This window comes from Labrus mixtus, chromosome 4 (genome assembly GCF_963584025.1).
Source record: "Labrus mixtus chromosome 4, fLabMix1.1, whole genome shotgun sequence".
Classification (NCBI taxonomy): Eukaryota; Metazoa; Chordata; class Actinopteri; order Labriformes; family Labridae; genus Labrus; species Labrus mixtus.
This window is the reverse complement of record NC_083615.1, coordinates 27,264,455-27,279,411: the sequence shown is the minus strand read 5'-3', so window position 1 is coordinate 27,279,411 and position 14,957 is coordinate 27,264,455. Positions and strand designations below refer to the sequence as shown.

At 41.6% G+C, this 14,957-nt stretch overlaps 1 protein-coding gene across 4 annotated transcripts in view; it reads right to left on the bottom strand.

The window, feature by feature from the left end:
• The window catches only part of LOC132973325 (tetraspanin-9-like), a 235,233-nt gene that overhangs the window by 6,387 nt on the left and 213,889 nt on the right, over positions 1-14,957 (bottom strand). For all 4 annotated transcript variants that reach the window (XM_061036748.1, XM_061036747.1, XM_061036746.1 and 1 more), the window contains 3 exons: positions 7,025-7,082; positions 6,357-6,484; positions 6,113-6,187 (listed from right to left, as the gene is read on the bottom strand). In XM_061036748.1, coding sequence (XP_060892731.1) covers positions 6,113-6,187; positions 6,357-6,484; positions 7,025-7,082 — 261 coding nt within the window. The remainder of the gene's footprint in view (positions 1-6,112; positions 6,188-6,356; positions 6,485-7,024; positions 7,083-14,957) is intronic.

Below are 14,957 nucleotides of genomic sequence, written 5' to 3'. Positions count from 1 at the left end.
GTCCTAAAGAAATTAAATCTCTTAAATATTAATAGCTTAATTAAAGCTGCCCGAGGTGAACTTATCTATGAATGTCTCTACCGGGCTCCTGTGGTGCTCAGTGTCGTGGTGAAGCCTCTCAGGTTGTGTGGCTCAGTTAATTACTCGAGCTGCATGAAGGGAAAATTGCTTATTCCCTTTTTTTTTTTCTTTTCAGACGCTGTGAAAGCCCCAAGTGGACCAGCATTGATCATTTTATTTTACTCTGTTTTGCCATGGCAACAAGTACATTTTGGTTCTTTTTTTCTAAATCTCAACTTCTCATTCTATCGACGCGTTAACTTTAGCCGTCCTCTTGACATCTCAAGAAATAAATTGTTATCACAGGAACACCGGTGTTGTTATCCTGTCATGACCAGATTTAGTTTATCTTATTTATCTCGTTATATCAGGATAACAATGCTGGTTCCCCTGAGATAATGAGTTACTTCTAGACACTTTCTCTCTAATTTAACTCGTTAGCAACGAAAAAGGGCGTCGTAATCCTGAGATAACGAGATACATAAATTGAGATTTAAAAAAAATCAACCGAAATGTGCACATTATCAAAGAGAAAACTAAGTAAAATAAGATATATAGATGTAATATATGTTTGATTATTTCTTGAGGAAATGTCTAAAATTAACTTGTTTTAGTGGGACGACCAGCATTGTTATCATGAGATAAATAAGCAGAGATTTCAAGGAAACAACAGACTAGTGTCGTAGTCAAGTCCACAGTGACCCGAGACCAAGACACACCAGAGACCTGAGTGCTCTGATACCGGGACATTTAGGGATCGAGACCGAGTCGAGACCAAAACCAAGGCTGGGCGAGACGAGACCAAGACCAGAAATATCACCGAAATATCATCATCTTGTGTGCAGGGGGCGTGTCACTCACTTAGACTGTAACACTGGTAAGGTTGTGGCCGTAACCGAGGGATAAAAAAAAACAGCCTAGTGGTGGTCTTGACTGCTCTTGATTTCCGAAAAATCCGGAGTCCACCCAGTGCGAGACCAAGACAAGACTGAGACAAAATGCTTCTGATTCCGAGACCGAGACCTTCAAAAAGTGAGACAAGGGTCACTGGTGGCGCAGTGGTTAGTGCGGGTGCCCCATGTATGGAGGCTGTAGTCCTCCAAGCGGGCGGCCCAGGTTCAAATCTAGCCTGTGGCTCCTTTCCTCGCATGTCATTCTCTACTCTCTCCCTGATTTCCAGCTCTATCCACTGTCCTATCTCTCCAAAAAGCCCAAAAATAAATCTTAAAAAAAAAAAAAAAAGTGAGACGAGTACTGCAGCACCACAACAGACATCTACTTGATATGAAGGGAAAACTACATCAAATAAAATACATGGATGTTTGTTCCCGTATGTGTGGAGAAAATGTCACAAATTAACTAGTTGTCGTGGGAGAACTAGTGTTCTCATCCTGAGATAAAAAGATAAATGAGATAAACATATTCATCTCATTATGTGGCGATGAGAACACTGCTGCTCCTGTGATGACGACTTCATTTCTCCAGAAGACGGCTCAGATGAACTCGTCATCACTGGGAAACCAGCGTCGTTATCCTGAGATCAATACGTTGAGATTTCAAGAAAACAGAAATGTACTCATTATCACAGTTAGAAAAAAATGTATCGAAGTGTGTCCACTAAGGGCTTCCATACAGACTCTGGAAATAAAACCAGTTCACAAGAATAATCAGGCTTTTTATTCTTGGTCAATTGGGACACATTCTCTGTACGTCTTTGACTTTTACCGTTCCTTTAATGCTGATCTGCATAAACATTATTTCAGAGCATATTTTTGCACTGCACTGCGAATGTATTTTTTTATTATTAAAGGGCCATCTAGAGACATATTCCAGCTTTGATATGCAGCACCCACCTCTTAACATATTCTATGTACCCGTCCACATAGACATAAATAATGTTAAATGTCAGAGGGGCACACATAAAATCGTCTTGTTTGCATCATATGAGCATCCAGTGGGAGCATCAGCGGAGGCAGGTCCGGCTTCGCTGCAGTCTGCAGGAGTGCAGCATGACAATAACAACAAAACCATTCATGCCTCCACGATTGATACACACGATGCATGCCGAATGAAGAGCACACACACAGGTTTTATGCCAATTTCAGCTGCACTAGATAACTGTGCGAACTTATCCGTTTGTTATTATAATGTGGTCATTTTCATCCGCTGCTGAGTCAACAAAAAGCCAGATGAAAAATAATTGAATGATATTGATTTGTTGGAATGATCTGTAATGATGATTCCAAATTTAATGAGGTTGATTCAGACGTTAAAAGTGGGTGCTGCTTTATATTTGTAGCTTCTGTGTCCTCCGTAGTGCATTCTCCTCCGGGGTATTAATGAGGTTTTGCATTGCTAATATTTAGTTTCTTCTATTCTCTCATATAATTAGTGCCTGAAAAGGTATTTAATGCAAATCTCCATCCTTAAGACTCTCAAAACAAGAAAGGGCCATGGTTACACAGACTCAGAGTTCAGCTGTAATTTATGCTAATAGGAGCACTGGATGCTAATAAGCTGCTGAACTTTAAAATTTCATTCAGCTTCAGATGAACTTTAGTGAGTGCTTTGCTGAAGGCTTTCTGGATTGTTCCCGTTACAACCCGTGTTAGAGCGCCGTTATATTGATAAATCCTGTGAGCGGTGTCAAAATAGCCCCAAAACTTTCTCCTGGAGTATTTAGCTAAACTGTGTTTCGTGTTCCACCCTTCCATCTGCTTCTGTTTAATCACGTGGTGCAGTACGCTGGTGGGCCTCAGAAGCCCACCGTCACACCTCCTCACGTCATTAGCGGCAGAGTCTCCTTCAAGGGATCTGTTGAAATGGAACATTTGGTTCCACTTTGAAGTGCCGGAGCATTTGAATCATTTAGTGAGGAAGGATGCTGAGCGGGATGTTAAACTGCTCTGTTTAGCAGCAGGCAGTCCGAGTGCTGACAGAGAACACAAGGGAGAGGAGAGGTATCATCAGACACCAGGCAGCTCGCCACCAGACACGCTGAGGCCAGGCTGTTGTGCTTTTATTCCCAGCAGAGCTCTAATGGGATGTTACTGTAGGAGATAAGTGGATGTTAGAGGGGGGATTGTTCCCTTTACTGTAACCCCCAAATCATTTACCAGGGTCATAAACCCAGCTCAGATGTGTGTACATTAGTGTTCTCACTGAGGGGGTTACCTGTTGTCATACAGATGCCGGCACTTTAACTCACTGCCTCACTTATGTGAACTTTTCCAAAACAAATACTCTCAGGGCACAGAACATCACCTCACCCCACTTCCCTCAGGACGGAGGTACAGAGCAATTTTTTGTTTTTTGGGGGGAATGGTCTGTTTGGACAGTAATGGTGCTGTGAAAAAATATTTCCCCATTGAGACAATAAAATCTAAAATGTAAGGGCCTGCTTCAATCAGAATGGATTAGGGCAACTGATAGCTCCAACATTTGTGCATCATTTGCTTCAGCTCCCTGCTCCGTCTCAAGATCTAACACACAAAGCCTACAGCGCTAATGATATTCAGGCTTAAACACACCCAGAAAGTCGTCCTGCTCCATGCAGTATGTTCTTGTTTTGCACCTGAATGTGGAGAGAAGCAATCTGCACAATTAGTCTACACAGAGCTGCACTCTCATGCTGATGGAGCACAACTTTATCCACGAAGAGATGATGAGGTAGGAGAGATGGGGAAACGTTTTCAAGTTTACTTTAAGGCCAGATAGAGGTGGGAAAAAATATATTTTTGTCTTATCTTCTGAGATTTTAAATACATTCATAACTTCCAAAAATCTTTTTTTTTCTTTTGGCTAATCAATCACACCTAAGTGCTAAGGCTCACTCTTTAACTCAGTAGAATGCCAAATGGAGCAGCAAGAAATTCAGCCAGTCTCACAGATGACTGGAGTAGATCCTGAAGTATGTACTAATTCAAAAATATTTTGAATTTTTTCAATCTTTTGAAATTGAATATATATATATATTTTTTTTATTGTCAATGGAAGGTCTGCACATGACATCTCATAAATACTGTGGTGCAGTTACCACCAACTCTCAGCAGACGTTATTTATCACTCTGTGAGTGGCTCTTGTTTGGGAATTAGATGTTTCTTTCAAATGAAGTTGATTTGCTTAGAAAGGGGGGAGTTTCTCCTCAAATGACAGCATGATGGCTCGTAGAAATGTGCTCTAAAAGCACCAGATCACAGAGATGCTGTTTGCTCTGCAGGGCAGTAAGGGGTGCATTTAACCCTTTGCATTTGTTTTGTGAATTAGACGGCGTCTTTTGACTCGTTTGCAGAGATTCAGCGGACACAAATGCTGCACAACCCTAATAACTGCAAGAAGCATGGTAACTCAGAAAACAGCATGTTTAGGAGAAGTTTACATAAAACACTGAGTGCATATTAAGCAACAGTGAAGATGGTTAGTCAAAGTCAGACAAGATGGTGTCTTTACATTATATAAAAAAAAAGATTTATATTTGGGATTTTTGTGCCTTTAAATGGAGAGATAGGACAGTGGATAGAGTCAGAGATCAGGGAGAGAGAGAGTAGGGAATGACATGCTGGAAAGGAGCCAAAGGCCGGATTGGAACCTGGGCCACCCGCTTGGAAGACTCAATACCCAAGCCTCAATACATGGGGCGTGTGCTCTAGTCTTTACATTTTAAATTCTCTCTTCGTCTTACATTTCTTAACCAGATTAGTGGAACTGCGTCTTTAATACTGCGTTCAGCGTGTGAAAGAATACAGGGCCACGCATGGAAAAATATCTATCTGATGGCGAAATCCCAAAATAAAGTGTTCTCCTAAGCTGAGTGTTTTGTGGCTTGAGTATGTTTTGCTATAAACCCTGTCTGTAGCGGTGCAAAGCTTAGCTTCCTGGTCCCCGTCGTGCTGACCGCTGTACTGCAGGTAATTCACTCTGTTGGCAAGTCATGTAACCTTACTAAACTATCCCTTTAAGCCAGGCATGGGCAAACTACGGCCCGTGGGCCATATACGGCCCGTTGGGCTTTTTAATCCGGCCCGCCGAACTTGTCCAAATTATATTATTATTAAATAAAATTTTATTATAATTAAACCTTGTTCGTTTTCCCCTGTAAAATAATCAACACATTTTTGGAGTTAATGGGGAAATCCGACAAATTTCCTGAGCTAAGCGATATACCTACGTATGTGAGCAGACATTCAGCGTCATGAACATCAACAAAGCCCCTCACAGATCCAAGTTAACTGACCAACACCTCGGATCTATCCTGAGAATTACCACTACAAAACTAACTCCAGACTTTAATGCACTGGCAAAAAAGGGAGATCAACAACACTGTTCCCACTGAAACTGAACGTGAGTTTCTCTACTGTGTTTATTCAAATTTAATTTAATTAAATGAATGCATTTGGAAATCAATTTGTACAATGAGCCTTGCATATTCATGCTTTGCAACCTGTTAAAGGCCAAATCCTTTCATGTAATGGCTTTTACATGTCATTTATATTAGTTCACACAAACACTCCATCCATCTGTTCCTGGCCCGGCCCCTCTGTCAAATTTTAGAACCCATTGTGGCCCGCGAGTCAAAAAGTTTGCCCACCCCTGCTTTAAGCCTTTGCATTCTTGGGCGAACATTAGGATGTTTTCTTTTCTTTTCCTGAGACATTTTCACGGCTAACAGGCAGCGACACAAACCCTGTTGTGCCAGTGTGTGTGTGTGTGTGTGTGTGTGTGTGTGTGTGTGTGTGTGTGTGTGTGTGTATGTGCTGCTTGCTGAGTGTGCTGTTTGGCTCACACAATGACAACACATTCCCCCTGCGAGCTCACTGGACCCTTCTGTGGATTCAATGCCTTATTAACTTTTATACACTGTCGTTTACAAATGCACAGAATGTCCAAAAGCTGAAAGAAAGTACACTAAATCAATGGAGCTAAGGGAACAAGCATGGTGGAAGTAGGTGTCACTGTGGAAGAGAGCTGCAGACCAAATGTGACCTTTACAGTGACTTTCTATTAAATGATAAATCATCCTGTGAGCAGCAATGTCAGTACAGAAACACGTACCTGATCCGAGTAGAAGAAACCCAGAATGGCTATGGCCAGCTGGGTGAGGAAGACCAATGTCAGGCTGAAGGAGAACTAGAGCGAGAGATATCAGAATGTTAAAACATCGTCTGACGAAGACAGAGTCATGACAGTCAGATTTGTCATCACATGAGATGTAAAACTTTGTCTTTTGTAATTCGAGCTACCGTGTCGTAAGCAAACACAGTGCCAGCGTTAGTAATGTGTCTGTTGTGTCTATTACTGTCTTGAGGAGGCGAATGTTCTCTCGGAGGGCTCCGATGCAGCCACAGAAAGTGATGAAGAACATGACCACCCCCACCACAATTAGGATGACAGCCGGGTCGATCAGGAACGTGTCCCGCACCGTGTCTGGCACAGAAACAGGGACACAGCAAGCCTGTTTAGACATCTGTCCTCCTCTATTCTACCTTTATCTCATCTCCTCCCTGTCATTATTTTCATTATTTTTTCTGCCCTCCTGTCTAACCTTGATTCAAACTCATTTCCCCTCCCTCGCCCTGTTTTTGCTTTTCCACAGCGGCTGCCTTTATTCTCCTAAATATCGATGACCCTTTGCGGATCAGACAGGATACAAGAGCGTAATCAGTGGGATGAGCCCAGGTTAATCCCCTTTTTAATCCATCCACACTATATTACAAATTAAACCTGAAAATGCTGGCCTGGGTTAAATAAGGATAAAGCAAAAAGTTGTCAACCTACAAAGCATGACAAGCTGATCAGGTGAGACGCTAAACGAGGCCAGTGGAACAGCCTGAAAGACCTCAAACTGTTTGTGAGGAGTTCACTCTCTCTATAGTTTTTTTACAGGGAGAAATGGATGATTGGTAGTCTGAAAAGAGAAAATGTCTTGATGCATTCTCAGATGTTGAAACCGTTCTGTGCATTTACCTGTAGCCTTCTGGACCTTTGCATACACCCCCATCGCGACGATTAACAAAGAGAAAACCTGTTAAAGGAGGAAATTAGACACAGTTAAACCACAACAAGGCGAGCTTATTTAAAAACACGATTCACACAGAGTCCAAACTACAAAGTGCTTTAAACACGTGCAGAGGCAGAGCATTAAGAACATCATCAAGCAAAAAACGAGACATTAAAATGAAACATATATTCAAATGTAACCCTTAAAAAACATCGATTTGACTATTTAATCACCTCATAAACAGTTGGTGCAAACAACACTCCTGACTATTCTACAAAAAGTCAAATCTAACGAAGGGTAGTTTTCAAAAATATTTCATCACACTTTTACGCTGCAGATTTACCTGACAAATCCAGATAGACGTCTTATTTCGAGATATAAAAAGCAAACAGTAAGGGCGGTAAAAATCTGCCATTGGGAGAAGCTGTAGTCTTTGAACATCTTCAACTGAGATGTACCTACATTAATTAGGTAGAACATGCCTTATTTGTAGCTTTCGATATCTTGAAATATTGATTTTTATCTGGACTCGTGAGGTCTAGGCGCAAATAGCCTAGCCGTTATGTCGCCTGCCCCATGTATGGAGGCTGTAGTCCTCATGGCAGCGCCCATGGGTACACATCTGACCTCTGCCCTTTGCTGCATGTCATCCACCACGCTCTCCTCCCAACATTTCCTGTCTCTCTTAAACTGTTCTATCTAATAAAGGCAAAAAGCCCCCCCCCACAAAAACAGTATTTGACAAATATACTTGCTTAGATTTAATTTTGTTGCAGTGTTGGCCCAAATCATCTCGTAAATCACTTTCTCACACACATTAGAAAGTACTTTTTAATTTAAAGGCAGGGTTGGTTATTTTCTCCAGATACACTTTTTATGATGTTGGTTGACATTGTCTTTATGTCCTGACAGAGATTAATAACTCGTGCTCTGAATAAGGAACGAAGAAAATCAGTCATCTGTATCAGTTTGTAAGTCTGTAAAAACTTCGACCAATGTCTGCCACGAGGTACCAATCTGATGAACCAATCACACCTCTCTGTCTCCCTGCTCGTTCTCTACCCCATGCGAGCACGAGCCCACACTCAAAGCATGAGCTGAGGTCTGCTTCTGGACCAATGGCGCTTTTGTCCAGATAGGGTGTCAAACCTGCGACCAGAGTGTTGTGGACTGTGTCCTCTGGACATGGGGCGCCAACTGAGCTACAACTCTGATGGAGGACCAAACATGCTTTGGTGATGGTTTGACATGGTTTAATGCCTGGTTTTGCACTTTTTTGAAATGCACCTTGCAGAGCTTTAGATTAGAGGACTCAATGCAACCTCATGTCTATAACAACATGGTTAGATTTGTTTAGCCGAAGGAGGTCGGGGGTAATTGCAAACCTGTCCAAAGTCAAAAATGCTATTCCAGCACCTCTTAAGCTCAATAGGGTTAGGGTTAGAGTTTAGTCGTATTTCTTTACGCTAAACAAACGCTAATCTGTTCAAATCTGCGCGCTAATTGGATACCAGCTTCCCCCTGCACCTTTTATCTTACTTAAGCTCCTGTTTTTAGCTTCACAATTAGAGTTTAGACACGTCAAGTGGAATCAATCTTTGACTCTTAACAAGGGAACAAACATCATTTCCAAAATGTATATCTATTCCTCTGAAATTGGCTAAGAATTCAGGATCAAGGAGAACATTCACAGGCTTTTTTTTTGTCTTAATCGGCTGATGCAAAAGCTTGAAAATGCCCCAGTCGTTGATGTTAAAATCTTTGTTTATTTCTTGCTTCAAGGTGTGAAAACGTGTTGCAAAGTTTGTACATTTTTCTTAGCATGGCTGCGTGTTGAAACCCTCTCAAACAGGACAGGTGTGATGAAATTAATTAGCGTTATCCTTAGGTGCTCAGTATGTTCAGAGCCTGTAGCCTTGGCAACAGAGCCAGTTGATGTTTTTAAAAACAAACTCACAGATGGATGTCAGCAGCACATATAAAAAAAGCTCTCAGCTTTAGTCACATCAGATTTCTTTCAGACAAAGTCGGTCCACCTGTATTCTCTAAAACGAGTTTTTAGAATTCACAGCTCTCTTGAGTATTTCTGAACATTTCTGTGATGTAGAACTTGACCTTGACTATAAAATAAAGGTAATTATCCAACCTAGCGTTCTCAAGCCGTGTTTTAAAGACCCATAAAAGAGCAGTAATGGCAACACAGAGAGTGAAACGGCAAGGAAGCACATTTGTCTTAGACCTGCTCTCTGCTTTTCTTAAAATAAAAAGTACCAAAACATCACAGCGGCGTAAAAAAAGAACCTCTGACTGTGTAAAATATCGAACACAAAAGAGGCGTTGGCAGCCCACACTGTGCATGCAGAGGATGTGAAGGCAAGAATCCCTCATTTAATAATCTCTCCAAACAGTGACGACACTCAGACACAGAAAACGACGTGTGTGTGTGTGTGTATGTTTGTGCGTGTGTGTGTGTGTGTGTGTTTGTGCGTGGGTGTGTGTGTGTGCGTGTCGCTGGAGGACGTGTTGTAAAGCTGCTGAGGATGGGAGTTCAGTCTGACAGAAGCTACATAATAAAACAGCCAGGAGGGCAGGCAAATAGGTGGAATTAGAGCGTCCTGTTGATTGCACTGTCAACACTAATTTCCTTGCTTTCCGTGATTGTTTTTCTCACCTTGAATAACAATCTGCGCGGCCTGGCTTTCATTTCCAGCCTCCAGATTCACAGATAGTCTCCTGATTGCTAATTGTGTGTGTGTCATGCTTGTGCACAGAATGCCTTTTGTTCGCTCTGCATGAAGATGGCTTTGTTTTATTTCTGTGTTGGATCTCTGGAGGTCAACAGCATGCATGTTCTGCAGCATCATTTGATGTGAGAGAGGTGTTGTTTTTTATTCGGCAGCTTTCACATCTAACCCAATTGTTTTGTGTGCTCCAGAGAAGTAAATAGTAGTTTTTATCTCCCTCTCATTTTTTGAATCAATAATTGGCCTGGACAAGACAAAAGCTGACAGAACACAAGAGGCGCTGATGCCGAGAATTTCTTTAAGATGCACTTTCTTTTAAAGATTTTCGAAAGCTGTTAGTAATTCTGTATTTTTAAGGATATTCTCTGTTGTGTTTACCTGCAACTCTGCCAGTGTGTGTGTGTGTGTGTGTGTGTGTGTGTGTCTGTGTGTGTGTGTGTGTGTGTGTGTGTGTGTGTGTGTGTGTGTGTGTGTGTGTGTGTGTGTGCTTTAGTGAATAGAGTGACAGTGTGCATGTGCAACAGGAGGCACACACACACAAACAGACACACATGCAGCGAATATACTCCCGTTCTGTTTTCAGGCTTTTCAAAGGGATGAATCAGGCTTCTCCCGGAGGATTGTGCGCCGAGGTGAAAGCCAGCTGAACTGAGCCATGGGGACGCGGGGACAATGGCCTGATGGATTAGGGCTGCAGTGTTCACTTCTGAGCTCGCGTCTGATAAACAAAGTCAACACGGGCGAGGCTGCCGGGGCTGAGGTTATTGCTGATTGGCCCTAAACACAGAGAGTGTGTGGTACAGTGTTTGCCCCCCCCCCCCTGCTGTGTTTGTATAGGATTGGATGAACACAGATGTCATGGAGGTGAAGTGTCTCTGTAAAGCTCTGATGTGATCCCTGTTTTTCCAGTAGTGATGTGCAGGAGAGTGAGGGAGTCAGACAGAGACTTTCCCCGTCTTTGTGCATCTGTGTATGGACGAGTTATTGGTTTCGTCATGTCTCCTATAGACCTTATTACTTCTCTAACAGACACATTTGTGTCCTGTCTCTAAAGTAAGCAGGGCAATAAAAAGAGGGTATAAAAAGACATAACTCCCTTTCAATGTCTGTTGTTTCAATTATTTTGAAATCAGTGAACCCCCCACAGCTCCGTCAGATGAACCCTCTTTACATCACTGTCCAAAAATGTGCATCTGAGTTCCTTTAAAAAGGAAGTTGTTTAAGATTAAACATCGTAACACAGGTCAACAATGTGTTCAATAACACACCTGTGCTTTACTGGATCGTTTTCATTGAGCCTGTTCAATACTCTGCATGTGCAATGTCTCTTTTGTTGTTTTAATTCTTTAAGACTGCGCTTTTTCTACACAGCTTATTTCTTTGATAGTTTGCGCTTTAGGTACTTATTACTTTATTTATTATTTGATTCATATTTCTATCTATATCCCTTTATTTCCTTTTGCTATACTGCATGTAAGAGCGACTAGTATGATCCAAGTCTTTATTTTTTTTTAGCATTTATCCATTACGTTTGGCTTAATTCAAACTTTTATCTCATCACATTTATGCGCTCACTTTTATTTATTCATCTCTTATTGGCAATTCATTTTAACCAAATACCCATAACTTTAGCCATCTCTTTCATTAATATGTACATTATGCTAATTATTTTGTTATTTAACAGGGACTTGTGCAATGAACATTGCTTCTCATGTAAAGTGAATACAGGTGACTAGTCATGGATCATTTGTAATCCCTGTCCCTGTCTTTACTTTTGATCCAGTAGATGTCGCCCTTGAGCACCAGCATGAAACCAAAACAAACTTCTGTTTTGCTCCACCTCCTCCATACTGAATCCTCCGCCCTCCTCCAGCATCACACCTCCAAGCGCAAGCGGCAAATTAATTGTCATTTGCTCGAGCTGCAATTGCCTTTGTCCTGCATTGTTGTGTTAGCATGCTAATGTTAGCAAACATTGGTTAACTCATAGCTTCATATTGCACATTAATTAACAGCGAATGACCGTGATCTAAAGATACTTAGGTGACAAGCAGGGAGTATGTTCTTCTTTTCTCTAGTCCTTGACTAACAGCTTTACACTCAAGGCCGTCCCGTAAACACGGCTCCGACAACAATACAGCCAGCGGGACTCACGCTTGTCATTAAGTCATGACTCAGAGAGACATTTACAGAGGATAGTCTTGATTTCTGCTGTATTTATGTGTAAAATGTTGCACATTCTACCTTTAAAACTAGACTACAGAAACAGTGATACTTTACAAATAGAGATGATATCATTAGGCTACTTCAGGTTTTCAAACGCATTAATCGCGTGCTATTCTGTCCCTTTAGGCGCACCATAGATAGGCCCCTGCAGTGTCTCCCTGTAGTCGCAGTGATGGAAAGAAAGTACACCTCTGCGCCTTTGAAGGTCTCATTTCACTAACCAAAAACTGTCAAACAGCTCAGATGAAGAGGCAGAATATATTCACCATGTGACATCAAACATTTAGCTCTTTTACCGTCCTCTTTAGCTGTTTTTATTTGCTTTTCAGTTAGTAACAAGTTCCTTTGTCCACTGTTAAGTTCATGTTGTAACATGAAATCCACAGGAGGTTCATTATTTTCTTCAAAATAAAAGCAGGTTTGCATCCAAACAAGAAGTAAAGTACCCTTAAGAGAGTACAAAAATACAAAATAAAAGCCTAACTACATTTTTTTTTTTAATTCAAAATTATGGAATTTCAAACATGATATTAATGGTGATACATATTTTGAAATTCAGCCATTAATAGCAATCAAAACATTTTTATCCTTGGACAGCCTTTAAAGGAAGAATGTGCAATTTTTTGATCCAGTAGATGTCGCCCTTGAGCCAAAACAAACTTGTGTTTGGCCACACCTCCTCCATACTGAAGCCTCCGCTCTCCTCCAGCGACACACCTCCAACCCCTCTCCTCGCGTGGAGTAATTTAGCAAGTTTAGCAGTGGACAAAATTATCCTTGGATCGAGCTGCAATTGCCTGTGGACTGCAGTGTTGGGTTAGCATGCTAATGTTAGCGCTCTTCAGTTAGCTTGTAGCTTGATTATAAGTTGACACAGAATGACCATGATCTAAAAACGCTTACATGAGCCAAATAATCAGTGAGTGTGTTCTTCTTCTCTCTAGTCCTTGACGAAAACAGCTTTTATACAAGGGGAGAAGCCGGCCGTCCCGTCCATGTAAACACTGGATTTTCCATATACTGTATGTGAGTCAAGTATCCCTCGTTTGTAACTCATGGACTCCAAAATATGTGCAGCCCTGTTGTGAAACAATGCAGCCCACGAAATGTTTAACGACTGCTTTCTTGACTGAAAATATAGCCTACAGAAATGTTCAGATTCAGACTCCCAATGATGCTTAGTTGCCAGAGGTTTCATGGTTAAGTATGAGTCAGTGCACTTTTTGATGTTATAAGACCTCGCCACTCCACATTTGCTACAGTGATATATGAGCAATGGTTAGTGTCTATATATAACTGTAGTAAACTTAAAATAGTCGCAGCAGGGGGGCTGCTCCGGATACTATCTGTGTTATATCCCTTCATATATTATTTAAAATCTCTTTTTGTGCCCTCTCTTTTCCAGCATCTGACTTCTTTTATCTTTTTAGAAAGCTTCAACACACTGATAGATTTGTACGCTCAGAAAGACTACATAACAGCTGTGTTTTTGTCAGTGCTTCTCTGAGCTACACAAAGAACATCTCTACTACTCACCCAAAATAAGAAGCTGAAGAAGAAGAGGAAATATCTGATCCAAGGGTTGACAAAGGAGAACGTCTCAGCTCGGTTCAGATTCTGTTTCCTGTCCATTGTTGTGGTTTTTACAGTCCCGATACTAGAACACGTTTGTACATCCAGCCCCACCCCGCTGATACTGAGCCGCCATGTGAGCCTGGAATGGAGGGGGGTCGTGTGCGGTTTGCAGGGTGTGAGGCTGGCTAAAAAAGGGGTAATGAGGCTGTGACGTTGCCCCACCATGCTGGTAGGACCCAGAACTGTCTATGCAGGCAGGCAGGTCAGATTACACAGAAAAGATCTGCAGCTGACTGCAGCCGAAAGGCCTACAAGCTTCTGAGTATCGTCAGCCAAGTTGGTGACCCTGAATCATGGGCCTTCATGCAAACTTCAAATTGATTTAAAGTTTATTGCTCATGAAGGACTTTTGTTCCTGTGTATAAATGAAAGCTGTAGAGACAGTTGTCCTCCTGTAAGGAAAAACAATGGACAGAGACAGGATAATTACATCTCCGAGAGCATGACAATATAATAGTTTAACAACATTATGCAGTTTTGTTGCTGTGTTTTTCCTATTTGTGCTTTAAAGCGGTTTGCTGAACTTCACCATAACGCCACTCAAATAAATCAAGAATCAAACGTGCCATTCCACCTTTCCTGAAATGAGATTGAGATGTGCGGCTCGATTGATAAATCATCTGGCAGAGTGGATCGTCTGTCAGACTGACCAGACGGGGATTATCTGAGGGACAGAGTGCAGTTTAAAAAGATCACATGACTGTTGAGTTCATCAAACATATTACTACCAGCTCTCTTTTAACTTCTGCAGAAATGTACTGACTGAATCCCACTGGCAGAAATGTATTCCCAACTCTCCTTGCTAGAGGAAATACTTTATTTGGTTTCCTAATAACAAGTTGTTTTTAAACTTTTTCACTCTTTCAAATGTCTCCATAAGTTTTACTTTTCAGTATACCTTTGATTTTTTAAAGGTCACATATTCTCCTCCTCTTCAACCAGTTTAAATAAGTCTCAGAGCTCCTCAAAACATGTGTGTGAAGTTTCTTGTTTTAAATCCACTCTGATCCTGTATTTGATCATGTCTATAAACCCCTCCATTTCAGCCCTGCTCAGAACAGGCTGTTTCTGTGTCTGTACCTTTAAATATGTAAATGAGCTGTGTCTGACCACGCCCCCTCTCTGGAAGGGCTTGGGTGTCTCGGTCTTTCTCGCTCCATGTCCTATTGTTTATGGTGAGCAGGCAAACTCAGAGGGCAGAACAAACACCTAGCTGTGGGAGTGTCACCCACCTGGGGGAGGGGTTACTGCCCTTTGTGATGTCATGAAGGGAAAATCTCCAAACGGCCTGTTT